Source organism: Canis lupus, chromosome 27, assembly GCF_011100685.1.
Source record: "Canis lupus familiaris isolate Mischka breed German Shepherd chromosome 27, alternate assembly UU_Cfam_GSD_1.0, whole genome shotgun sequence".
Lineage (NCBI taxonomy): Eukaryota > Metazoa > Chordata > Mammalia > Carnivora > Canidae > Canis > Canis lupus.
In genome coordinates, this window is record NC_049248.1 from 38,478,220 (window position 1) to 38,505,580 (window position 27,361).

Sequence of the window (27,361 nt, forward strand, 5' to 3'; positions counted from 1 at the left end):
TCAGGATTAAGCATGTATTTATTTTAGTTCAGTTAAAACAAACATACATTGTTTCATTGAAACGGTGTAGCACTCTTTGCCAACAAGTCCTAGTGGAACTGTTGGCCTCCAACAGCAGAGTGGGGGTATTTACACTATATACAGAAAGCTAACACACCCAGGTTCTCAAAGATCTTTCATTACACTAGATCACATTTGATTCCGTTACCTTAGATCACATTTTGAAACTACTGCATTTTGAAAATTAGACCTTATTTAAAATTTAAATAAGAGATCTGAATTTGCACCAAGTTTTCATGAAAAAAGTGATGTTCATTCAGTCTGTTTATTGCAAATGCAATTTAGGCAATATTTTAAATTTTTAGTGTTTACATAATTAGTCAATTTGTTTATATTGAAATCTCTGTACAGGTACTTTGGGGACAATTCTTATAGATACATGTGAATTCATCAAAATGCAGTTAAGAAACTTACAGGAATATATACACTTGAACCCAAGACCCAAACCTGACATTATATACATCATATATTACAAATACATATGGACAGACAATGTATGTACAGATTATCATAAATATTGAAAAATAGGTTAGCTTTAATGGATTAATGCTGTTCTATAAATAACATTACAGTTATAACTGAAACATCCACGGAAGACAGTAATGCAAAATGAGGTGACGAGACAGTGGTTTTAATACTGAAGACTGCTCATTAATGGGAATTCACTGTTTTAGGAACCTCAAGGCAGACAAGATAGCTCCAAGAAAATCATGCAATGGAATTTACCCTAGGCAGTTCATTTTGAATCTCAAACAGCCAAAAGAGGATTGAAGGAGTCTTCCCAAATCAATTTGCTATGAGAAGAAAATGCTTTTTTTCCCATTCCTTCCTGGTTGCCACGGTAGTTTCTCCCACACAAAAGGATGTAAACTGTAGAAAACAACTCTCCTTGGTATTCTCTGGCAGGTCTCAGATGTGCAATCAGGAATTCTTCCGGGAACTCAAGCGAAGTGCCAATTCTTGGTCTGAACTAGAGGTGAGGTTCTGGATTTGAAGGGAGTGCTGAAGCCCAATTAAATGAAAGCAGTGCCATAGAATCCATCTTCTCACTGCCCTTCTCGATGGTCCCCAATTACTTTTTATTTTTGCAGAAACACAAACGGACCATTGGTTTCACCCAATGTAGCACTACAAGACGTCTTCCAGTTCCACAAGGGTCTTCACAGACATTATCTTGTCTGTAATTTAGTCACATATAATACAAGAATGTGTAACAAAAACCATGTCTGCCACATTTCTGGCCCTTGCCTAAAACTAAAAATGCTTAGTTTTAAGAGAAAAACTTAGAGCCAGAGGACCAATTGATGATTCCATTATTTGCTTCCCTCAACCACTAATGGAATTATGTATATTAGATTTTAGACATTATGCCTGATGAGCAAAGTACCACATTATTTAATATATTCACCATACACCGTAACGTACAATAAATGTGCTCTTAAAGCCAAGTAATTTTTTCACTTCTAACTGGCAATGAAATGGAAGGGTGATCATGCAGTTGGACCAACTACTTACACTCAGGTTGCACTGTTTTCCCTAGCTAACCACTTGTTGGATGTAAACAAAGAATTCTGTGTTGTACAAGAATGAGATGACGATCCAGTGCAAATGAGTTTTCGAAACTTACTGCATGAGAAACCCAGTGGCCTATATAGAGAACTTATACCAAATATCGGTGTAACCTGTGAATTAGACCTCTACTGTAGACAAAACATGAACACGACTAAGCCATACATTATCAAGTAATTCACACTTCCAGTAGCAGATGAGCATTTCAAAAAGTTGTACTCTCTGGATAGAACAGTTTTGGCCTATAGCCATCAAATGCCCATTTTCCACTGCTGGAAGCAATGTCAAAAAAAGGGCTGGCCCAAAAAACCCAGAGCTGTCAACTCAACTCTGGAGACAGATGCAACTGAATAAACCCTGTTTTACCCAATTGCACTATTTGGTACCTCAAAATTAGTTATTTTACTCTCCATAGAAGTATCTGCATTATGTATCTTTCATTCTAATAGATTGAAGCCATAAATATTTCAGTCTGAATGAAGCAAATTATTTGGGGCCAGAGAAGTAAAGTGATGAACGAGTTCATCTGATTTGGTATAGCAATCATCAATCAATTAGTCTTTAATGGTGAAGTCTGAATGGAAAAAACTACGTTCCTATTCATGGTACTATTTTTCATTACATCATTTTCTCTAAAAATTTTTTTGGGTTTAAAAAAAGTATTTGGCTTATCATGCCTACAAAAAGGCAAATCATGTCACAATATTAATATTTACTTTTAAATACCAATGAATTTCTTTTATGGAATTTGTGGACAATCATTTTTGGATAAAGTTCAGGAAAAAAAAAAGCAATTTTTCTAAAAGTAAAATAGTGCTTCTGAGGTCTTAAAATATTTTTGGTACAAAAAAATAATAGTGTTTTTCTCAATGGTTATTTCAATACTTTGCTGTAAATTAATAAGAATTGTTTCTCACATCGAATGGTTCCATTAGGCACATTCAAGTAAAATCATAAAATATCCAAGTTAAACAATGACATAGCCAAACATGTGGCTTGATAAAAGTTAAGAGTTCGTCCATTCTCTGGAATGGAATAAAATTGTCACTTCCATTAACCCGAGACTCGTGGTTTTGTTGTTAATATCCATTTCTATCATACAGAATAGTTTCTTTAGAAAGAAAAAAAAAAAGTTCACTTATTCTGCACTCAGAAGAACCAGCGAGGAATCTGCACTTCAAAAGGAAGTGAAACTGAAAACATTAGGTGAAATTTCATAGTAAGTTGAGAGTTGACTCAACACTGGCATCAAGTGGGCTATTGGAGTTTTCGTGGTGCCAGTTAGTGGCCACCTCCATGGGCATTGTGTACCCAATCCAGAACAATCAAGGCCATGCTGCCGGTCATCACCACTATGCCGCTTAACAGGAAGAGCATAGCCTGTGGTGAGCACAAGAGAAATTGATCAGCAAACAAGAAAATATAACTGCTAAACATTCCTTTCTACTTTTAAAAATGGGCTTGTGATCACTGAAATTATGTCGAGTGTCTTACAAAAGGTTTTCTCTTGCTAAAGATATTTAAACTTAAGAAGGATAAATAATTCTCTTTGCTAAATAAATGAAACAGATGACGGTTGTTTATAAACAATTCTAATACTCTAATCAGACTAAATCTATATATGGAGCAGGCTAAGGACTAAAAGTCAGTCTTTTTCCTAAATAACTTCACCACCCCGATCTTCTGTACTTAATGTACATATTCTTTGTAAAGTCAGTTATTATGCTTTAAAGCAACATTTTAGGACTTTATAGTGACAGCCCCCCCAGAGCTTTGCTCTGAAGACAGTTCAGTTCCTTCCTTTATACACTGAGGCCCATTTAAGCGTCTGTCGCAACGGACAGACAGCCCCACATACATGGGTTAAACTAATGTGGAAAGTTGAGTCAGTATCTCCACACCTTCCATGTACTCTTTATCTCTGGTTCCTATCGCTAAAAAAATCTCAACAGCTTTCCTGCGATTAACTTAGGCCTGTACTCAAAGGCCAACTCCCTTTCACCTCCCCTGCCCCAACCTTCTACCTGAGAAGCACTCCATTCTAGAAATATTCACTAGACGCTAAGGAGAAGCAGAACTCTAACAAAAGGTAGCTAAGGAACTAAAATTAAAATCAGGAGAGGAAATTCTAGTTTGGAAGATTGCTACTGTGCCTGTAGAGCAGAATATCCCACTCACCCCAATCTTCTGGACAGATTTCATAGGCTCTTTCTTCACTAACTTGATATAGAAGGCCGAAGGCAGAATAAAAATCAACATAGCAGCTGCAGACGCCCCTGGAAAAAGACACAGGCCATTTTGAGAAATCACTGGTCATTCCTTTTAAAACTTTAAAATCCCTGGTATGTGAAAGAACTTTTGACACCTTCTAAAACTTACCGATGAAACCAAAGATATCTCTAATTGTGGGGACAAAGATGACCAACAAATTGGTAAATGCCAAGATAGACACAGTAATGAGACTATGACGCCACCAACTGAAATCTTTTGTTGCACACAACAGGTGAGTAATGGAACTCCGGATCTGCAAAAACAAACGAATAGAGAAATTGAAATTCCAGCTTTACATTAGTGGGGGGAAAAAATTCCCCAAATAAAGGGCAATATCTTAAGAAAAACAAAAAACAAAAAACAGGGGAAAGCAAAGCAGCTTTCTCAATGCTTAAGATTGTGCCCCTTCCTCTACTACTGTTTCCTTAACATTGGAAGATCATTTTAGATCTCCAATTATGGAAAAAATTACCCAGGAGGTTTTGAAAATCTACCAAGTATTTAAAAAAATCCCTTCAAAACCACCAACTTGGTATTGCTCTAGCAGTGTTTCCCTTCTCACAGAAGAGGAAAATCTCACAAGTCTTCACCTGTTTAAAAACTCGTTCCTAGTGAGAAGAACTACTGATTACTTACTGGGAAAATGACTACTGGTACGGTCAGAGTCACAGCCATCAGGACAGCCAAACGAACAATGAGAAGAAGAATATCAGTTCCCATGATAGTAGAGTAGGTATGAAGCAATTCAGACTCAACGTGTTCTATGGGGAAAGACAAAAAAAAAAGAAAAAACTTCAAGTGAGTGGTTTCCTCTAGACATTAGGTGGGAAATCTAACTTAGAGCAAATGTGCACCAAAGTTATGAGCTACTCACAGAATGGCTATAAACTAAGAGGCTAATAAGATTAATTTGGAATTAGGGTTAATGCAATTAAAATAACATTGAAGGAAAATTTTTCTAAATACCAAGTAGAGATTTAGCCACATGACCCCCATCAAAACCAACAGGAGCTAAATAGCTAAATCCCACGGTCTGGCTTACAGTTTGTGTTGTAGAGTTTGAAGGTGGTAGGCAGTATGAACTCAGATGCAAATACATCATGTAAAAAGCCATCAAATGACTAATGATATGAACCGGAGTTCAAGAAATTACTCATTAAAGAGATTATAGGAAATTCTAAGCTCTAAAAAATCAGTTTCTGATCCCAAACAGGAAATACACCAAAATAGATAGAATTTTAAGTGGTAAATTATACACATAAAAAAAAATCAGTTTCATTTCACCAAGTGTTTTCTGAAAGCTAGACATTATTTACCATAAAATGTCAGGTATCCAAAGAGAGCAGCAAGCAGGTACATGAGAAACATAGCGAAAAATGAAATCTTGGACACATTCATCATTCTTCTACGGCTGCGGCTACATAAATTCAAAGAAAAATACGAGTATGTATTTGAGCAGTAGTTACAGCAATAACCTGGTATTTGTCTAACTTTCCCAATAAATTTTTATAAAAAACATGTAAGGCACTCACCCTTTGAGTTCTTCGTAAATGGGAAGGATAGCAGGATGACAGACAAATGAAAAGGTCAAAATTGGCACGGCATAGACAGTCTGCAAAAAATGAAAACATTTACTTAAAATCCTCACGTCACACACTTGGGTCATCCCAGTTCTATAGTTTGTATTTTATAGTAACCAATTTTAGAATCAAAACTACAACTTTCCCTGGCATAATTAGATTCCCTTCTTCCAATCTGTTCACTGTGATCAACATCCTAACTTCAGAAAGTGTCAATTACTAACATCACAGGATTACTTCATTTCTCCATCCATTTTAAGATACAAACTAATGCTTTCTTCTCAGTCTTCAAGAACTCAATAATTAACTACTCATGTTTTCTGAAGAGTAGCTTTTACCCCTCCTCCCCTTACCATGGAAGTTATTTTCAAATTTCCAGTGGATAGTTTCCCTTGTTTTTCCCTAAAATCTTCTCTTAAGAAGATAAAAATTAGGGGTCAGGCAAGCTTCTGCCTTTGGCTTGAGTTATGCTCCCAGGGTTCTGGGATCAAGTCCTGCATCGGGGGGGGGGGGGGGGGGGGGGGTCCCTGCTCAGTGGGGAGCTGAGCTGCTCCCCCCTGCCCCGGTTGTGTTTGCACTCTGTAGAATAAGTAAAATCTTAAAAACAAAAACTAAAGAAAAAATTTATATTTAGTTACCTGTGAGTTGAAGATAAAATAACGTGGTCTGCAAGAATCATCATCAGTCACATTAAACATCATGTCAGATGCCAAAGGTGTTGGATGTGTTAAGGTACTGTTTATTGTTTCATTAATTATCAAACCAACTTCCACAGGACAAGGAATCTGGAATTTCTTGCAAATCACCTGCCAACATATTATTTTGCGTTTGTTAAACTGGGTAACATGACTGGGCTTATAAACAAATCTCTAGCTTTAAAGAAAAGTTATACCTACCACAATTAGGAAGAACATCATACACAGTAAGGAAAGGCCACTGGTATATCCCAAATATCCTGTAAGGGGTGGCAGAAATTATTACTTCAATACAACAGACTTCAGGCAAATATATCTTCTCAACCAAGCAACCCAAGTCTGCTTGGAAGACTTTAGTATGAACCCAACACCAAATTTCTAATTCTTACACACTAACGTATAGAATTACTTAAAAACACTTGCTAATAAAATAAAAGGGACTTTAATTTCGTATCATCATTTAAAAGCAAAGATATCCTCCAATATCAACAAAATATCCCAGCCCCGCCTGGAAGCCTTCATGCTGGGATTTTGAAAGGCCTAGGCGTGTAATGCGGCAGCTCCCAAAGTTACATTCTTGGGGCTTTTTAGCTTTCAATTTCTATTAAGAGGACATATAGCTAGTGAGAATTCCCTTTAGAGATGGGTTTACTCACCTAAATTTCTCAGCAGTGACAAAGGAAGAATGAGCACCAGTGACACCAGCAAAACCAAATAATCACCATTCAGATACCACAATCTGAATTAAAAAAAAAAAAAAAAAGAGAGAGAAACAAGGTCAAAACCAATCATGAGAACCCCCAGAATACTATGCACTTCTTCTTACTGGACTCATTTCATAGATATACTATAAAAATAAACACAAAAATTAAGACAGGTTTGGAAAAAAGCACTGCTTATTCACAAAAAACCTATACATAGGAATAAATTTCTGTGTGTGCTAGCTGAATATTTACTCAGGTTAGAAATGGGGTATGAACAGTATAACTTTTGTCTCACTGTTTGCCCTGGGAAGGCTGCCCAGCTGATTCATAACATAAAATGCTTCTTAAAGGCTTGATACTAATGTAGTGTACAAAGCAGCATTGTTAAGGCAGTAATCTTATCTTTAAGCATTTTTAGAAAAATTGTACACCAACTCGGTCATAGCTTTAGCTTGCAATTTTTAATGCTAGAAACAAGGAAATTCAAAGCAAGTTCCTTTTAGACATCTATTAGCAAATGTAATTATTCAACTCCACAGCAAGAAAATTTTTTTATACTTAGGTAAAATACATAGGCAAAGACACATAACAAAACTCCCCGCCCCCAACCAGGATTTATTCCAGACTGTCAGGAGTATGTTGTGACACCTTGACCCACCTTGACTCCAAAAACAGTCAAAAGGTCCCTTCCCGAACTTAGAGAAATTATTACCCAGGTCTCCTTTAAGAGTTCTAGCAATATCTTTTCCTTTCCAGGTAATCAACCATACCCTCTCTTAAGTCACTATTTTCAAATTCTAATGCCCTGTGAATTCCACTCCACTTACTTACTTCAGCAACAAAGACCCCACAGAAAACTCACGTTTAAAGAACAGCTTATTCAATTTCTAAGCCAAAAGAGATAACCACACTTCTCTATTTTGAGATAATGAGCTTCAATAGGTGGGGAAGTAAATTATTCTTCCCCATGTTTACTTTAGATAAAAACCTGTTAGTCCGCTGGGAGGAATAGCTGTGTTACAAGGATAAGGTTTCTACAGCACCGCCATACGTTTTCTGGTCTTATGCATTTGAACAGATTAAGTTTTAAGAACACAAATTCATTAAAAAAAAAAAAAATCAGATAGGACTGATTTGTAATGTAATTCAAAGCTTCAACCTGACTTAAGTTGGACTTTGTGAGTTATTCAGCTACAATTTCTCAGGGAATAAATATAAAGTTCAGTTCTAGAAAAACCTGCTTTCACACACAGGTTAAAGATATTATCCAAAATTAGAGCGTGAGCTTCAATCTTTGGGCTTTCATTCTTAAGAGTTCACATCAGTCCATGAGGGACTTCTTGGTCAATTTCAACAGGAACATTAGGAAAAATAACTCATTGATAATTATTTTGTATCCACCTTTGAGAAAATGTATCTAACCATTTTAGACTGTAATTTTTCTTATGAGTAACCTTACTTAGCACCTACCCAGTTGTATCTTCAATGTTCATTAATGCCTGGATCACCAAAGGTAACTCATATTTCACTATGAAGAGGTAGCTTGACATAGCTGGAGGAAAACAAAATTATACCATTACAAGTGCAAAATGTGGCATGTGACACCAAAAGTAACGTGTCACCACTCTGTGCTACACAAAGAGCAAAAAGTCTACCCAAATCACCTTTTAAAAAATTCTTACCTCCAATGTTCTGCATGGTAATTGATCCAGAGGCTGCAAGCTTTCCAACTAATCCAAATGCTTTATGCCCCAACTGTTCATATAATAAAGACCCTAAAATACGAAGAACACAGACGCATGAAGCAAAGGAGGAAAATCCTGACAGGCGTTAATTGCTTTAGAAATAGCAAGAACGCTAACCATACCTCCTTCGTTGGCAGTTTTCAAAAGGAGATGAACAGAATACAGGGAAAATATTGACACAAACGTCAAGAGAATTCTGGTGAGAGAAGGAAAAGGCACAGAGTTATAAATAAGCACAGCTATATTTAAAGACAATCTTTTGCTTGTTACTGAAACACTGAATATGGAACGTGTCCTAATATTTCTGTGCTAGATAGAAAGCCCCTAAGACCTGGTGTTTACAATCCTGGCTAGAGTGTCAACATCTATGAATCTGGTACTAAAAACTCGCATCGCTTCTCAGGTGTTCTACAGTATTGGTGGAGAGCAGGGCTTTACCAACTGCACCAAAGGTGTCGGGAGACCCAGGAAAGCTTAAGTTTAAGGTGGTGGAATTATAAGACTTATAATTTGGTTCTGGCGCCATAATATTTAACTGTACTCTTGCCACTTCTCTGCATTTTAGTTTATTTTTTTTTTTTTTTAAATGATGGGTAGGTCTGCCAGTAAATACAGCCCACAAGGCACTTGTGAAATCCAAAGTGAGACAGATTCAGGAAAGACCTTGAGACCACCTGGACTACATAAGAGGAATGGGACTAGAAAGGGACATCGATACTAACATTTCAAGTGTCAGGCACAGCTTTACAAATAACTGGGCACAAGTCAGAAGTAATCGCTGTGAAGATATGCTGTATTATTGCGTGCCATGGTGTGGAATACAGGCCTGGTATTATGACAACATTAAACAATGCCTGTGCTAGAACAAGGAGCCCAGCCCATCAGTCTGACGGGGCTAGCTAGCTCTTTGCTCAATCGGGTGGATCAGGGAAAATAAAAAATAAAAATAAAATCTAAAGAAAAAAAAAAAAAGGGAGGAACTAGAGGTTCCCTAACGTCACTTAGTTTTCCTTTAAGGATACAAGTTCTCCCTCACTCCAGATTCACTTTCCTCCCCTCCTGGGCAAGCCAAGGAAAATATAAATTTCTTTCTATTAAAAATAAAACAACCCCCCTCTCCTCCAAATCAGGGAAACACGTAGAAAACTCTGTAAACAAGATGGTTACTTTGATTCTGTACAGGAATACTGAATCCGGTACCATATTAAGGTCTAGCAAAGAAACTGATGTCTGTTAGTTAAAACCTAGGTAGTGGCACTGAATTGCCAGTCTAATGCCAAAAGCTTTATGGGGCCTAGTCTGAGGTGGAAAAATGACACCTCCGGCCTCACCTCTCACTGAACAAAGTTGTTAGTTTAATCAAAAACAATGTTCAAAGTATGCTGACAAACTCAGCCCTAACTACAATGAGGGACCAAAGGACTTTATAAAACCTTTGAGGTCGCTTTCAACCTCAGGTCTGCGTCTGCCTAGAGTTGTTTAACCATGCCGTGGCAGCCACATGGGTTTTGGCCCATTTACCTCTTACAACCTCTACATCCTCTAAACGTACCTTGTAAAATACTGAGGAGATTAAAAACTCACTTTCACACTCTCAATGTTATTTAACCATTTATTAAAAGAGTTGCTCAAGCACATAGATCCTATTACAGTGTAATTTCAGAAGTGCAAAGGTAACATCAAAATTTTGTTTTTACTTATGAAACAGGTGCCATCTTATCTCATGTTAAATAGAACCACGCTGGCGGCATTTAAAGTTGGTCTCCAGTTTTCATAGTAAGAGTCAGGAAGGATTTCGAATATTTTAACAATAAGGTCATTCGAGTTCTCCAGTAAAAACTTTAAAACACTCTTAGAGTCCCTTCCATGTAAATTCCTGGTCCTTCACACCTTAGTAAGAGATGTCAGGGAGCCTCATGCTAATGAAGCAAGTTGCTGGGATCCTAGCTTCCCATGCTCAAAGCCAGGCTCAACTTCAGTACAGATATTCACCACAAAGCACAACTTTGCTGCAAAGGTCCGCTTTTCTTTTCGTGAACATTCTATTCTGCTGGAGAAAATAACTTGAGTAGATGGCACCAGTCAGCTAACTAAAAACACATCTGTCACAATGGGACAAGTCCCTGCTCCCTGTAAGGCATGGTTTCTTCATTTGTGCAACAAATCATACTATCCTCCACAGAAATTGCCTTACCAGGAGCCCAGAGGTACCTAACCTCAACAACTACGATACAAACTTCATTGAAAATGTACGTTCAAGTTTACACGTACTTTTGTCTTGTACTATTCCCTCCTCTGGAAATAGGGTCCAGTTTTTCTGATTATATTATCTGAGAATCAGTAACCTCACAACAGTTAAGCAGCACTGCTCTCAAGTCCTCTATAGATCCAAAGTCCTATCCTAGGCATTTATGCTAGGAAGCACAGGAATAAATCATTTTAACTGGGTAACTAGAGAAAGAACATTTAAAAACAGGTACTATTAAAATAGTTATTTTATTGCTATGGCATGTGGCAATCACACAGACCTGGAAGAAATAAATATTAAAAAACAAAAAGCGAAAACAAACAAAAAAAAACCTACCCCAACATATGGGTTTCTTTTCAGTGTCCAGAAAATCATGACTCACTTTTCTTAGAACGAACACGTTCCAGGTTAAGCAAACACCACCACACCCCATATATTCTAAAAAGTCTTTTTGCCTTATACAAAGGTTTTGGGGGGAGACTATGCCAATTTATAAATGGACTTGGAGGTACCATCCTAATTAATTTTGTTTCCTATTTGGCCAGAACAAAACTTCTAACTACCCTGGATTTATCATCCACGGTTCTTTTCAAATATCCAACCCGTTACAACTCTTAACTATTCCCACTGATTTTGGTTTAATGATCAGTTTTCACTGTGGTCCTAACACCTCTTCTTAATTGGCTTTCTTGGTTATCATGCAGTTTACATATCAGAGTTAAGGTTTCCGGGTTTCTCATTGTAAATTTCACACAAAGGATCTTTTTTTAAGTCAACTATTTCAACTGTAAATTCTGTCTCTGGAGCCAAAAGTTTCACGTTTTATCATCAGATCAACTGCCCTGCATGGCAGACTCACTACTTACACATACTTACATAAAAAGAGCAATTCCAGTATTAGCCATGGCATAAGAAAGCCCAAGGATTCCACTGCCCACAATCGCATTGCTCAGATTAAATACTGACATTCCAAAGGAAGTAGTACCTGGATGCTACATAGAGGGAAAACGATAACCAAACATATAACAATAATTAAATGGAGAAAACCAGCTTTGGGCAAGTTAGATTGAAATCTAAAAGTCAAACTATTCTTTTTTTTTTTTTTTTTAACTCCATAAAGCCACAGACACACAAAATGATTATTTCCAACTTACAAAGTCTGTTTCATACTTCTTCTTCCCCACGTTGGATTCAAGTAAAAAGTTCTGGTTTTCGGGATCTACGTCTGCATAATGGCTGTGAACAGGAGGGTGGGGGGTGAAGGGTGAAAAAAAAAAAAAAAAGCAATTCTCAGTCGTTTTGCAATATACCACGGATCGCGGGAACGCAAAGAGCTAGCTGTCACACACCTTCCCCGAAATGCCCAAGTGTCAAGCAGGAGTCGGCTTTCACCCCAGAGACTGTCACTGCGACAATCGGATACTCTTTTTTTTTTTTTTTTTTTTTTTGAGATTGCACACACTCTCTCCAGATGCTGGGGAGGGAGCTGTGCATTGCAACAGCAGAAGCAGAGTCCTAGGTAAAGAGCCCCTGATTGCAAGCCGTTAAAAAAAAACAATAACAAAAAACTAAAAAATTAAAAAAAAAAAAAAAAAAGGGAAAGAAAAGGAGGAGAGCACACAACTTCTCCCACCTTTTCAGAGCGGCTTGCTTGGTGGGGTAGGAGTAGTTGAAGTCGCTGTTGGAACTGTAGCTGCTGCTGTCCTCATCCGGGGAAATGTTGAACCTTCCCATCTCGGCCTTCTTCATGCTGCTCCCGGGAGGCACAGGGCGCAGCGCTGGACGCTGGGCGGCTTTTGTCCTTGGCGGTGCACCGGCCCGCGCGGCTGCCTGCGAGGAAGGTAGAGGCGGCGCGTCAGGACTGCAGCGCGCGCCCGCCCGCCGCCCGCCGCCCGCCCGCCCGCCCGCCGCGGTCACGTGACGCCGCCGGGAGGCGCAGCGCGGCTGATTCATCCCCGGCCAGGCGAGTGGAAAAGTACCAGCCGAGCGCGAGGGGCGGGGGCGCGCCGAGGGGCGGAAAAGTACAGACAGCGGAGCCGCGGAGAACAAAGATGGTCCCGCCGCGGCGCTGCGCCCGCAGAGGCCCGCGCCCTCCAGACCCCGGGGCCCCTCTCCGGCGGCTTTGAGCCTGGCACGCTCCCCGTCCCCCCCAGCCCGCGGGCCGGGGTGCACGGGGGGCCCTGGAGGCTTTCCCTCCAGCCTCGCGGGTCGTGCACGGGCGTGCAGCGCACCCTTCGCACCCGGGCGCCGGCTGGCGAGCTGTGCGTGCAGCCCAAGCGCTACAGCTCCTCGGTTCTTTTGCAACGGGCGACGCGCGTCATCCGTCTTTTTCGTGCCCGGAGTCCCCACATGGGGAAATAAATGCCTCTGCGGCAGACAGCGGACTCACAAGGGGCAGCGAGGGCTGACACGGGTCCCCTCCCGACAAGGGGAGAGGGAGAGCACCCGTTCCCCGGCGCCCAGGGTTTGTTTACACGCGCACGCCCGTGCCCTCGAGCACACCCGTCTACAGGCATTTGGCTCGCGAGCGCTTCGCCCGGCCGGCCCCTCCTATGCCCGGAAAAGAAACTGATGCAATATCGATCGCCGATTATCAAATGTTCCTGGCCCGTCTTTCCCCGCCGTGGCCTCTCTATTCCAGAAGCCCCAACCCTCCTCCTCGGCTGCCCCCATATCCCAGGCCCCCTCCGAGCTCATTTTTTTTTTTTTTTATTAATGCAAATCAGTCACAAGACTTGCCGCAGCGGAGCCGCGGGGCCGGGCTGGTTCCCCTCCCCTCCCCCCCCCCACGGGAGGATGCGGCTCCGCTCGCGGCGGGCACGAGACCCCCGCGCCGCGCCCCTCCCCCGCCCCGAGGAGGGCGGCGACCCCCGCACGGGCCGGGGCCGGAGGCGGAGGCGGGTCCCACCGGCCCGTGTCACCCGCCAGTCCCGGGAGCAGGTGACCCCCGCAGCTGCCTTCCCGTCGCGGCCCCTCCCGGACGCCCCTCCCCCACTCCCGCCCGCGCCCCGCGCCCCGCGCCCGGGGCACGGACGCCCCCGCGCACGTTACCTCGGTGGTCCCCGCGCCTGCGATCCCGGAAACGTCACGCAGACGCCTTCAGCGGCTTCTCCTCCGCCGAACAGAAATCGTTTAACAAAAAAACCCAAACCAACAAAGGGCAGGAAAATTTAAAAAAAAAAAAAAAAGAATTTTTTTTTTTATTAAAAAAAAAAAAAAAAGGGAAATGGCAAGTGGCCGCCCCCACCGTCCGGCGTCTCGAGGGAAAGGCGTGAGTGTGCGGGACGCGTGGCCGGGCTGCGGGCGCTGCTGCGGGCCGAGCGCTCCGGGACGGCGGCGACGCGCGGCTCTGCCGCTGCCCGCCGAGCCCGCGGGTTATAGCGGCCGCCCCGGAGGACGCGTCAGGGGGCGGGGCCGCGGCCGCCCGGGTGCCTCGTCTTTGTGTATCAACACCACCTGGGCCCCGCCCCCGGCCCGCCCGGGCTCGCAGGCCCCGCCCCCGGCCTCCCGCTCCCCCGCCCCCCCGCCCCCCGCCCTCGGGGCGGCCGGCCCCGCCCGCTGCACCCCCCGCCCCCGGGCAAAGCCTAACCCCGTTCTCCCGGGCCTCGGGGTCAGCCCCGAGACCCCCCGCCCCGCTCCCCCCCCCCGGCCCGCTCCTTTCAGCCCCGATGGGTGCCCCGCGCAGGCGGCTGCCTTTAAGGAGGCTTCTCCTTCCTTCATCCCTTCCTTCCGAGTTACCAGCAGTCTTTGCTTTCTCCCCAAGGCGTTTTGGGGACACATCCCGCCCACCCGACCCTTCCCTGCCTGTTATTTTTGTGGTTTGCTTGGGGTTTTTCTCTCTCAAACTTGGACCAACGCAACAGCGTCGTCTCCATGGCCGGTTTCTGTTCTCGTTCTTTCTTCTCCATGTAGACCCGCTTTCACTCTTCAGGACTAGCCTGAGTGGGTCCGTTGGCAGCTCCATTTCCGTCCACCCTTTTTTTGTATGAACGTGGAAAACCCTAGCAGGGGGGAAATGCTACATCCTGACCTGCCAGCCAGACCTCTTGGAAGGGGATCCCGAAGGGGCCTGGGCTGGGGGTGGGGGTGGGGGTGGGTGGGGAAGCTGGTTCTTTTGGGGAGGGGGACGGGGTCCCCAGGTTTCCTTTTGCAGACCCACTTCACTCATCCCAGCACCCCCGACCCAGCTTGAGAGCTCTTCTCGCCCTCCTCGCCTCTCTTCCCCTGTATTTACAAAGGCGCTGGCCCCCCTGGAATGCTGGTCTGGGAGACTCTCCCTTCCAGTGGTGATGTGGTCTTGCTGAGCCAGGCAACTAGGGGGCCCCTTCGCTGCGGAATACTTCGTGCTGCGGAAAAGGCACGAGTCCGTCCCTTGCTGGAAACAAAGGCCCCTCAGGAGAAATGCTTGTTGAATGAATGAATAAACAAACGAGTTTGACCTACTGCTCTCTTCCTTTTGGGGACGTGGGAGAGATTGGGCAGGGCATAGAGGAAAGGGTTGGGTGTGATCACAATTTTTGCTTTCAATGTTTTCCTGAGGAAATCTGTACAGCTGTCTATTTCCGTGGCACGTGAGGCTACGGGTGCCCCGGGCCCGCACAGGCGTTCAGGAGTGACAAGGGAGGACCCGATTTCCCCTCTGCACCCCACTGTTCCCCACCCCTCCTGCTGGGCAGACCTAACAATACTCTTCCTTGCTTTACAGCCCAACTTCCCCTCACCGTCACTCAAGGCTCATTCACTGAGCCCCTCAGGCTGGCCCCCCGTCTTTTTGCAGGAATTGTTTTCTAGACCATGTGGTGCTGGACTTCTTAAAACCTGTGCTGTCTTGTACTCAAAATTGTTCCAGTTTGTTTGTAGTCTGGTCTCCCCAGGGAGATTGTGCACTTCCCCAAGGCAGGTTTGGCATTTGACATGCACTCGGAGCTGAAAGGACTTACCTTTCTTCCACATTCGTTCCCTAATAACACCCATCAACGCTTGTCAGGCGAGCACTCTTAGTGGTGGGTTGGAGGGGACTCCCTGCAAGTTTCTCTCTATCAGGTTTCCACCAATAAAAATCAAAAGGTCTTAAACCACTTTTTCGTCCAGGTGAGTCCCCCTCCCCTGCCCAGTCCGATGTGCTACGGAAGCCCTCAGGATGGGTGGTTTTGGCTGGCAAGTTGCACCGTTCGCAGCTGGATCGCCTGTCCTTTGGACTTTTTGGTGGTTTGTACTGCAACACATACTTAAGAGAACCTGTAAAATTCAGGGTGTCTGTGTGTGTGTTGAGGGGAGGGCTGTAATCTTGTTCTGATCTCTGTATAAGATCTTGAACAGTAAATGAGGAAAAAGAGAAAAAGGGGGAGACCTTGAAGCATCTGATTTCTAATTCCCAGTTTTTCAAAGGCCAATCTCGAGTATCTCTACTAACTGAAGTGACTTCCAATGGAGGCCCTAGGTGCTTGGGGTTTTGCTGGTACGGTTACGCTTTGGGCTAAAATGCATGGGACATGGTGCCCTAACCCAGTTCCCGAGTGCCTGTGCTGCCTCATGCTTGTTGGTCAGAAGTGCTACAATTTTGCTTCATTTCCAAGCCAATGTTTTAAAAGAATGTTTTTCAAACTGCAGAATGGAGCCCAATGGTGGACAGAGATGAATTCAAAGGATAACTATGAGCTTTTTTTTCTTTAGTGCGGAAGAACAAACTAGAATAAGAGATACCACTATGCTATATATAGTAATGCTAAGTACTATTCTATAAAACTTTAATTTTGATTTATGCATATGCATATATTCTGAGTTATGATGTAAAATGTATTTCTTACTGTGGGTTGGGATCAAAGAATATTGAAAGCTACTGAAAGCAAACCTATCCGAAGACAGAAAAATAACCACAAATATCAGTCAGTTGTCAGCTTTGGATTTTCAGAAATGCAGTCAAGGTAGATTGTTAGAAGTTTCAGGGTGGGGTGGAGGATCCCTGGGTGGTTCAGTGGTTTGGTGCCTGCCTTCGGCCCAGGGCGTGATCTTGGAGTCCTGGGATCGAGTCCCACATCAGGCTCCCTGCATGGAGCCTGCTTCTCTCTCTCTGCCTGTGTCTCTGCCTCTCTCTCTCTGTCTCTCATGAATAAATTTAAAAAAAAGTTGGGAGGGGGGTAGAATTATTTGACCATTATCACTTAATAAAGTTCAAGAGTTTTGTTTCCTGGGGGCATAAAGAGTTGACTTTCCCAAATGGTTGCTAAACAATTGGTCTTTAGGATGTTCTTCAAAATTCTATTAAATTTTTTTTTCTTTTTTCAAAAACCTATTTATCCAGCATTTCACTTTGCCTGAAATGGGCTTAAATAAATTTGCTTCTTTCGGGTGCCTGGATGGCTCAGTGGTTGAAGGTCTGAGACTTTGGCTCAGGTCGTGACCCCCGGGATCAACTCCTGTATCAGGTTCCCCGCAGGGAGCCTGCTTCTCCCTCTGCTTATGTCTCTGCCTCTCTCTGTGTGTCTCTCGTGAATAAATAAATAAAATCTTTAAAAAAAAATAAATTTGCTTCTCTCTAGTCTCCATTTCCAACCAAATAGATTTGTTTTCCTCTTTCCTTGTTTTTATTTGAGAGAGACAGGGAGCCTGGGAGGAGGAGCAGAGGGAGAGAGAGAATCTCAAGCCGACTGCCTGCTAAGCAAGCACCTTGATGCTCCATCTCATAATTTTGAAATCATGACCTGAGCAGAAATCAAGAGTCAAACACTTAACCGATCGAGGCACCCCTAAATGGTTTCTTTTTCAGTTTGGCTTTTGTGACTTTCTTTGATTTGGCCCTAGCCTATATTTCTACCTCTATCCTTTAGTTCCTGTGGTAGGCAGCTCCCTGCCATTACTGTATATCTAAACTTTATCTTTCCTTTGAAACTCAGCTTAAATATCACACCTTTCATTAGTCTTTTTTTATTAGATGCTTCCATTTGAGACTGTGCTCATTCTACTTGAACTTAGTGCTTTATAAATGCTTATCTCTTTGTGGCCCTTTTTGTGTTGTCTATGTAACAGATTTTACGTTCGTGTCTTTCCAGGATAGAGTCTGGCTAACCATACCCAGCCTAGTCACCTGTAAAAAAGAAGGTACTTACCGAGTAGATGGATGAATTAAATACGCTTTTTCCCTCTGTAATATCTATCCCTACCTGAATTATATTTACTTATTTGCTTATTTATTGTTTATCTCCCTCACTATAAGCTCCGCGAAAGCTGGAATTTAATCCCGTGAAAATTAATAAAGGGAAACCTCACTAAAGTGGATTTGGGATGCTAGAACGGGAGGCTGGTAGGAGTTCTGGTACCACTCAACATCAATTATGGAAAGAATTGTCAATTATAGACCCAACAGAAGAATCCTCAACAGGAAAGAATCAGGAATTACAGGCTCCAACATGAGAAGATGTACCTTGCATCTTATAAGAAATTACCCCTGTAACTCAGTACATGAGAAACTGTCATCACTAGAACTCTTGCTTCTCTCCAATGGACTTTTGTTCAAAACAACCCCTCCCAACTTCCTCCTTCTTCTCCATAAAATAAGGTTCCTCTCTTTTGTTTTTTGGACTTGCCTATGGTTTTGCCTTGGCTTGCCTGTCCCGGATTGTAATTCTCTGCCCTTTCCAAATAAACCCATTTTTGCTGGTAAAATAACTGGCAGTTTTATTTTTAAGGTTAACAATCTGCTTTGATCACTGTTAGCTCTAGCACCTATTACATGCCTGACAACACATTTTTGTTGAATGAATACATGCAGGAGTAAAGAGTTTTGAGCTTCTCTTGGACCAGGAGGAAACAAACATGCTATCTGGTATGTCTAGAGGGCATCTATCTCATCCCTTACTAGCCAAAGCAGAACTCTTGATTTCTAGCAAAACTGTTCCTCTCTTAATTCTTAGAATTTAGAAAAACAACACTGCCATTCATGAGATAGCTTAGGCCCCATACCACGGAGTCATCTTGAGCCCTCTTATCCTCAAATATCCAATCCATCAGCAAATATTGAGGGCTCTGCCTCCAAACAAATTCAGAATCCTGCCACTTCTTACCCTCTGCACTGCTCTGGTCCAGATGACTGTCACTCCTCTTCTAGATCACTGCCAAAGCCACCGTCTAACTCATCTCTGGGTTTCTGCACTTAGTGCTCACTTTCCATTCTCCACCCAGCAGTCAGAAAGATCTCAGAACAAAAATAAAATCCCTTGCTTAAGGGGATCAATTATTTCTCTTCCTTTAAGCCCTCCAGTGACTCCTCATGGCAAACAGAATAAAATCCATATTCCTCACTCACCATGGCATTACCAGGTTGTGCCCTTGCCTACCTCCTCAGCCTCATCTCTTTTTTCTTTGCACATTCTAGCCACATTGATTTTTATTTTTCTCCCTAAAGCACTCCAAGTTATTCCCTTTCAGGGAATAACTTTCTGCACTTGCTCTTTCTTCCGCCAAGAAATCTCCTTGCCTCAATCTTTATTTGATGGTTTCTTACCACTTAGGTCTCAGTTTAAGTGTTGCTTCCTTAAAAAAAAAAAAAAAAAAAAAAAAAAAAACAAATCAAACCAAAACAAAAAACTTCCTTGACCATTCTGGCAAAAGTTGCCCCTTGCATGCAATCTCCTTTTTACCACTGTCCTATGTGATTTTTTTATAGTATTATTTCATGATTTGAAAAATACATTATTTAATCCTTTGTTTATTTGCTTGTGACCTTCCCCTACCTGTCTCTCTCCCGGACCTCTTAGTGAAATAACTCCAAGAGGAAAAGTCCTTTGTTTTGCCAAATCACTCAATCTTCAGTGCCTAAACAGCACCAGGTACATAGAGTTCTTTTAGAGAATTAGTATGTTTAACACAGTGCTTTGCAAATAATAAACTGAGTCGATGTTGGAGAAGGGCAGATTTTTCTTCCACCCAGTCTTCTGTAAGCCACAATGTGAGAACTGATCCCAAGAACTTGCTCTCTAATGGCTCCATTTCACCTAATTAATATGACCTTTTGCAATGTACACAACCTGACATCCTTGTCCAGACAGTGTTATTCAAAATTCAAGTATGGATGCTGGCATTATGAAGAAATAGTGAAATCTTGCCCTTCCCCAACCATAGCTGTCCCTTTATTCCAATGACTTACATATTTCTTAGCAGTCATCTCTCCCAGTTTCCTCAACAAATTCCTCTACTCTTCTTTTTCTCTTATCATTTTATGTATTCTTTAAAAAAGCTTTTATTTATTTATTCATGAGAAACAGAGAGCCAGAGAGGTAGAGACACAGGCAGAGGGAGAAGCAGGCTCCATGCAGGGAGCCCGATGTGGGACTCGATCCCAGGTCTCCAGGATCATGCCATGGGCCAAAGGTGGCACTAAACCGCTGAGCCACCCAGGCTGCCCATTTTATGTATTTTATTCTTGGCATTATGTTTAGTAGGTGCTCAACAAATGCACTGTTGTGTTTTATCTTTATAAGACAGCTCTCAAGCCCAAAGCAATAATATTAACTGCCTGAGCCCTCTGGTGACTTGAGCATGTTTTTCTGGTGCTGAAGGATACTCCATTAGGTAGCAATTGCTGTGTAATAAATGATTCCACAAGTTAGTGGCTGAAATTTCAAAGTTTCAGTCTGTGAAGCGGACACTCAAGAGCAGATCAGTTGTGCATTTTGGCTTCTATGAGGTTGGAGTCAGCTGACAGTTAGCTCTGTAGTTATCTGATGGCCTGACTGGCAAGCCCTGATTCGGTGTGGGAGGGGACTACACAAAGATGTGAATGCCAGGAGGTGAGGGTCATTGGGGTCTATCCTGGAGGCTGGCCTCCACAGAGGGGCTGTCAGCAGTGAAAACATTTTATTGCAAAAAACCCAATATGCAATGAAAAGTGGCTTAAGTAATAAGGACTCACATACTGTCCCATATAATAGGAAGCCGATAGGGCAGTCATAGGGTTAATTCTTGGGCTTGATAATCTCCTCAAAGATTAAGAGCTCACCATCTCTTTACTCTGACATCTTTGGCATGCTGGAGATGTCTCCTGTCATGGTCACATGTTGGCTGCAGTGGTTTCAGGGGTCATATGCAGACTTGGCCACATCCACAAAGAAAGGAATGTCAATTCTGTGAATCAATTTTATTATGAGAGATAACATTTCCTGGAAGTACTATTGTAGACATCTTAGGTCCTACTGGCCAGAGTTAGGTAACATAGTCCTGCACAAAAAATACAAGATGCATATTGTGAAGCCATATGTTTGGAAGCATTACTGTTCTGCAGGTACACACCTCACTTTGCAGTCAGAAAAAGAAAATCATGGTGTCCCCGGAAGCTCAAATTAAAAAAAAAAAAAAGAAAGAAATAAAAAGATTAAGGTAATTTTACAGATATTTTAGTATCAATATATTCAGTTCTGTCAGGACTATAGAACGTTCCAGAGTGTCAGTACTCTGGTTTTCTTGTCTCCTCCCCAAGGAAAGGGGGGGAAGGAATGGCTTGAATAATGACCTTTTTGTGGTATTTATCCATTGGCCTTTTCATGTGACCCTGAGATAGTCTATTTTGCTAGGTGTGATATATAATAATGAAAGTGAAAAAGAAACAGCGTCAGAAAGATGAAGGATTTATTGACCATAGTTCTTTCACTGGATAAACTGACACCTGCTAATTAGCAATAAGTGGCTTGGGAAGTGAAATGTGAAAGCAAAATCACAGACGAGAATTCTCGCGTGCCCGCTTCCAGGTTATTCAGAACGTGCCAAGTTCTCACTAAGAATCACAAATTAAGCTAAGAAGACAAGATGTGTACATACTTAGTAAAGAGAAGATTTATGTTTTATGGAATAGAGTAGTACGTACGCTCCATTCCTTAGAAAATTGGAATTTTCACTCTCTTAAAATTCTCCAAAATAAGGTGGTTTAAAAATACCTTTATTTCTAGGCTTGTTAGTGGTCTGTTTTCTCGCCCAAGGAGAAATGACAGCCAACTGCATGATGTGTTCTACTCAAACCACTCTTAGGCCACAGTAGACTTGGGTCAGTTTCTGGATCTTTCTTTGCCCAGGGCTAAGATACTCAATTAGGGATTTATTAAAATTAACATACCCGAAATTCTGGTTCTGAGACGGAAAGCATTTTAATATCTGAGCTTGGTTCTGGAATCCTGACTCAGGTAAAACTCCCGGTTTTAGCAGAAATCTCTGGCACCCCGTGTCTGATTACGATGCCTCCTCCCTCCAGCTCCAAGTAACCCTCACGTTGGGGACATCTGGCGCTAATGCCACTTCTCATCCCCACCCCGTCCAGGGACATCCGTCCACCCAGAGGGGTCGTGCACAGCCCACCGGCCGCTCAAACTGTGAAATGCATTTGCTTTCTGGAGGTGAACCGCGCGCATCACACACCCCTTGGGGGGGGGATAATGTCATTGTGTAGCCACGTGTCAGCCCTGGGGGGGATGAGGTCAACCGACTCCCCAAAGTTGCCGTCTCGGGAATGAATGTCGTTCGCGGTTGGGAAAGCGAAGCAAGGAACGCCACGGGATGGAGAAAACAGCTTATTTGCCAAGCAAATGAGCAGGGGGGTTAGGCAGGGGGTTAGGCAGGGGGAAGCTGCAAGAAAATTGGGCCGAGCGTGCGCTTTGCTGGAGCGACGACGCAGTGCGTTAAGCGGCGCGGCAGGCAGGACGCCGACCGGAGCGGCCCTCCGCCTTTGTCCTCCGCGCCTCCCGAGCTGGGGGGGGGGGGGGGGGGGGGCGTGTCCTGCGGATCTGGGGTGGCGGCCCCGAGGGCGCTTGCGGCGCCCCAGAGGCGAAGGCGGAGGCGCCAGGATGCCAGCGGGCTGCGCACAAGGTCGGGGGCAAGGCCGCGCGGCGGCCCGGAGCCCCAAGGAGGGGCGCGAAGGAAGCGAGCGCGGCCAACCCGAGGGCGAGCGGCGCGGGCGGCGCCAGCCCGGGGGCCGCAGCGGGCGGGGCGTGCGCAGCGCAGCCCCCGGGGGACCGAGGAACCTCCGCAGGGGCGGGGCCGGGCCGCGGCCGGAAGACGGGGGCAGGCGGGGGGGGGGCAGGCGGGGGGGTGGGCGGCGCGCGGCGCGGCGAGGGGGCGGGGCCTCCGCGCGCAGCCTCAGTAGGTCTCCGGGAATTTTCCACTCGAGCGCCGGAGCCGCCGAGACACCGCCCGCCTCTGCGCACCGGGGGCCCACGTGACGGTGATTCACCAGGCGCCGCCTCCCGAGCCCGAGGCGGGGAAGCGACGGGGAGAGGAGCGAGTGAGGAGAAGAGGAGGAGGAAAAGGAGGAGGGGCGGGCCCTGGAGGTGCGGAGGCCCCGCGGCGCGGCGCGGCGAGGGGGGCGGGGCCGGGCGGGCCACGCTGGCCTCCGCCTGCGACGGGGAAGCTAGACGGCGCTCGGACGGGGACGGCACGACCGGCCCCCGGCTGCGTGGAGGAAAGGGGCGGGCGGGCCTGCGGGTTCCCGCGGAGAGAGCCCCGCCGCGGACATCGCAGTGCGGGGCACGGCGGCGCCCCCGTGGCACGCGTCCGCGCGTGTGTACGTGGCTCCTGACGTGGAGAGCCCCGGCGGCGGGGCGCGCGCGCCGGACGCACGCACGCACGCACGCACGCCGGAAGCGAGGGTGCGGCCCCGGCCCGACCCGCGTGCCCCGGCAGGCCCGCGGGCGCTGGTGTGTGCGCGCGAGGCGGCCCTCGGGGCGCGGGCCCGGCCTTGCAGCCGGTTCCACATGAGTCCCCCGTGGACGCTCGGGAGGCGGCGCCCCGGAGGTTTCCTGTGTCCGCCTGCTGTGTTGAGTAGCCGCGGCGCGGGCACCCCGGCCCCGGCGCTGCCCTACAGGAGCGCGCCCAACTGTTTCATCTCAAGTGCGTGCCCTTGTTTACGTTCTTTCTAGTAATTGTGGCCTTTTTTTTTTTTTTTTTTCCCTTCCTTTTCCTCAAGTCGTCCCATCAAAGAGTTGGAAGCAAATTAAAAGGAAAGAAATTACCAGCCTGAATTAGAAAGTTGAGATCTTTGTTTACCAGCTGCGCTGGCTGCGGAGGCATCGGGGGTTTGCTGTGTTCCGGGTCCCCTGGCAGCCTGTTCTGGGGCCTTTTCCTCTCTTTTCCACCTCGAGGCGAAAGCACGGGCTAGAAAAAGCTGCTGGACCTGCCCGATGCCTTTTCTACGCTTTTTGTTTGTTTGACTTTTGCACCAGAACAGTGTATATTTTTTCTGCCGTTAGAATTCTTGTAACTAAAAAGAATAGCTAATACTTGTGTACTGCTTGAGATAGGTGCTGTCTTGTTTTTTTTGTTTGTTTGTTTTTTTCCCCAAAATTTTATTATTCATGAGAGACAGAGAGAGAGAGAGAGACACAGGCAGAGGGAGAAGCAGGACTCGATCCCAGGACCCTGCAAGGGAGCTGGATGCAGGACTCGATTCCAGGACCCCAGGATCAGGCCCTGGGCTGCAGGCGGAGGCTCAACCACTGAGCCACCCGGGCTGCCCTGTTTTAAGTTCTTTATAAATATGTGAGGATTCACTTATTTATATATGTCAACATATTTAAATTCGTCAAGTCTGTGAGGTGGGGGTTCCTTCTGTCTCCTTATACGCCTTACCTCATCCCTTACAGCTAGGGAGGTTGAGGCATACATAAATCAGATAACTTGGCAAAGGCCATCCAGCTTGTAAGCGGAGCAACTGGAATTTGAAGCCAGGCTGTTGGAGATAAATCCCACGCTGTGGTCACTTGCTATGGAAATTTCCTACCAACAAACATAATTGTATTGAAATATTAAATTTACATTTTGGCAAGATTCCTTCCTCCCCCCCCCCTTTTATTCATTTAACCTTCCTGAAGTTTAGTTCGAAGAACTGTCTAAATTTAGTTTGAGTGGAAAACCACACACAATTTAAAAAAAGAAACGAAGAACTCCTGCATTCCAAGGCAGTATTACATGTTTTATACATGGAAGAGTATTGACATATTTGACCTAGGAACTTCTTTTTCTCTGGAGTAGTGTTTGTCTTCAAAGACCTTTAGCCCCTAGGAAGTGGTGTGAGACCTCCAGGAAAGTGAGGATGAGGCTTCTCAATTGTCAGTGTTGGATAAGTATATTGATGGAAACATACTCAAGAAGTGAACACCCTTGAAATGGTCAATGACATAACGTAAAGTGAAAAGGAAATTTCCAAAAGAAACAGTAATATTGGGTACATTCACTAAGAAGGTAACTATGGGTTCCTTCCTCCCTCCGTCCCTCCCTTCTCTCATTTTTTTCTGGAACCTTCTTTTCTGCCCTCAAAACCTCCCTTGACCCCTTCAGGATTGGCTTAGAAGCCTCCTGTGTGTGCTCACTTGCCACCCAGAGGCTACTGTGGTGGCACCTATAACCACACTGTATTCTCATTGCTTGTTCACGTGGCTTTGCCTCCTAGGAGATGCCTAAGTTTCCTGAACGGCAGACATTCTGTGCTGCTCAACAGTGTGTCCCCAGAGCTCAGCACAGTTGTTTGTCCTAAAATAGGGACTCAGTAGTACTGGTTAAGAGGGTGAGTTTGCATCAGTCTTATCTTTTTTATTTTTTATTTTTTATTTTTTATTTATTTTTTTAATTTTTATTTTTTTTGCATCAGTCTTATCTTGTAAAGATGTACTGAATTGAGATTTAAGAACCAGGAGACCAATGTGCCCTTGGGAACATTGTCCATTCTTGGTCCATACTGAACTCCTCAACCTCCTTTCTTTCTTATATTTCCTTGTATTCCCTATCGTTTAAAAAAAAATTTTTTTTTTAAAGATTTTATTTATTTACTCATGAGAGACTCAGAGGCAGAGACATAGGCAGAGGGAGAAGCAAGCTCCTAGCAGAGAGCCTGATGCAGGACTTGATCCCAGCACCCTGGGATCACAACCTGAGCCAAAGGCTGCAGTTCAGCCACTGAGCTGCCCAGGGTTCCTCCATCATCTTTTCATTTGATACTAACTGCCCAATGCCAGGGATATATATTTTGTTTCACTATATATACTACTGCCCCACTTGTTATTTTGCACCTAATAGTTTTCTTGGAGTGTACTAAATAAGAACAAAAACAACTGAAAAATTCTGTATGGTTAGCCAATTTTACTTCAGTACCTAATTAATGTTCAGAGGTTTATTAACCACAGGTTTAATCCTGGCCTCACAATTTGGGATCCTTAGAATAATAGAATCATAGGATTTTTTATTGCTGTAGGGGGACCTTATTAGTGCTCTGTCTGATGCATATCTACTAGCCACACAAAGTTGTTTAATTAAAATTAAATATAATAAACCAAGTTCTTCCTAGCATTAGCTAAATTTCAAGTACTCAATAGCTACATGTGGCTGGTGGTTACCCTATTGCAAGCACTGAAATAGACATTTTCATTATTGCAGTAAGTTCTGCTAGACAGAACTGATAAATTACAAAAAATAGGTCAAAGAAGAGTTTATTGGCTTAAACATACCACTATTGCTAAAAATATTTCAGATTGCTTAGTTCTTTTACATGCAAAGAACATCACATATTTCAGATGTCTTACTCCTTGTAGATAACACTTTCTTCTTTAACAGATGTGTTTAAATTAATGCAAATTTAAACCTATTCAGAAGGAGTGATGGTTCAAAACGATTTGTCTTTGTTTTCCGTAAAGTGACTATTCACCCTTTGTTCTCTTTCTCTGAAATAAATAAATCTTTAAAAATGGAGGGGGCGGGCAAGGTTGCCCAGTCAATTAAGTGGCCAGCTCTTGATTTTGACTAAGGTCTTGATCTCAGGGTACTGGAATTGAGCTCCCCATGGGGCACCACACTCAGTAGGGAGTCTGCGTGGCATTCTCCCTCTCTCTGAGCCCCTACCCCCACTCATCTGCACGCTCTTTCAAATAAATAAATCTTTTCTTTTTTTTTTTTTAACGATTTTATTTACTTATTCATGATAGACCTAGAGAGAAAGAGAGAGGCAGAGACACAGGCAGGAGAAGCAGGTTCCATGCGGGGAGCCTGACACAGGACTTGATCCTGGGACTCCAGGATCGCGCCCTGGGCCAAAGGCAGGCACTAAACTGCTGAGCCACCCAGGGATCCCAAATAAATAAATCTTAAAAAAAAAAAAAAAAAAAGTAAATATTCACCCCCAACGGATCCTTTGTGAATCTTAAATGTTTTTCTGTGTAAAAGCACTCTGATCAACTTGAGTCACTGCACAAGTTTGACATTCATTAGATTCAGCTGTACATTTTAAGCTCACATGATTGAGAAACTAAAATAGTAATGTTGGTAAAGGACAAATGCCAGATAGTTTTGGAATGACCAAATATATATTTAATGATATCACACATGCAATACAGACAGTTGTCAGTTTACAGACACTATTCGGAAGCAGCCCCAATATGAAAGCATCCTGGCATACCTTTTTAAAACTCTTTCTTAGAACAGGTAGCCAAAGTAGCTATTGCGCAAACAAATTAGTAAATTAAAA

General features: G+C 44.0%; 2 protein-coding genes across 3 annotated transcripts in view; one reads left to right on the top strand and one right to left on the bottom strand.

Annotated features, from left to right (window-relative positions):
• Nucleotides 1-14,241, bottom strand: SLC38A2 (solute carrier family 38 member 2). 2 transcript variants are annotated; one of them, XM_038577436.1, is made up of 16 exons: nt 13,924-14,241; nt 12,506-12,702; nt 12,027-12,108; nt 11,749-11,864; nt 8,747-8,820; nt 8,562-8,654; nt 8,350-8,431; nt 6,832-6,914; nt 6,377-6,435; nt 6,119-6,286; nt 5,433-5,512; nt 5,217-5,317; nt 4,537-4,661; nt 4,009-4,153; nt 3,808-3,905; nt 1-3,009 (listed from the first exon to the last, which is right to left on the bottom strand). In XM_038577436.1, the coding sequence occupies exons 2-16, from the start codon at nt 12,619-12,621 to the stop codon at nt 2,911-2,913; spliced, it is 1,521 nt and encodes a 506-aa protein (XP_038433364.1). In that variant the 5' UTR covers nt 12,622-12,702; nt 13,924-14,241; the 3' UTR covers nt 1-2,910. The 2 variants fall into 2 exon arrangements, with proteins under 2 accessions (XP_038433364.1, XP_038433365.1); XM_038577437.1 differs by lacking the exons at nt 11,749-11,864; nt 13,924-14,241 and having other exon boundaries at nt 12,506-12,645.
• Nucleotides 13,669-27,361, top strand: part of LOC119866347 (translation initiation factor IF-2-like) — a 17,635-nt gene continuing 3,942 nt past the window's right edge. Inside the window, exons 1-3 of the mRNA XM_038577919.1 lie at nt 13,669-13,812; nt 15,987-16,112; nt 23,265-23,739. Of these exons, the coding sequence (XP_038433847.1) occupies nt 13,669-13,812; nt 15,987-16,112; nt 23,265-23,739 (745 nt within the window). The remainder of the gene's footprint in view (nt 13,813-15,986; nt 16,113-23,264; nt 23,740-27,361) is intronic.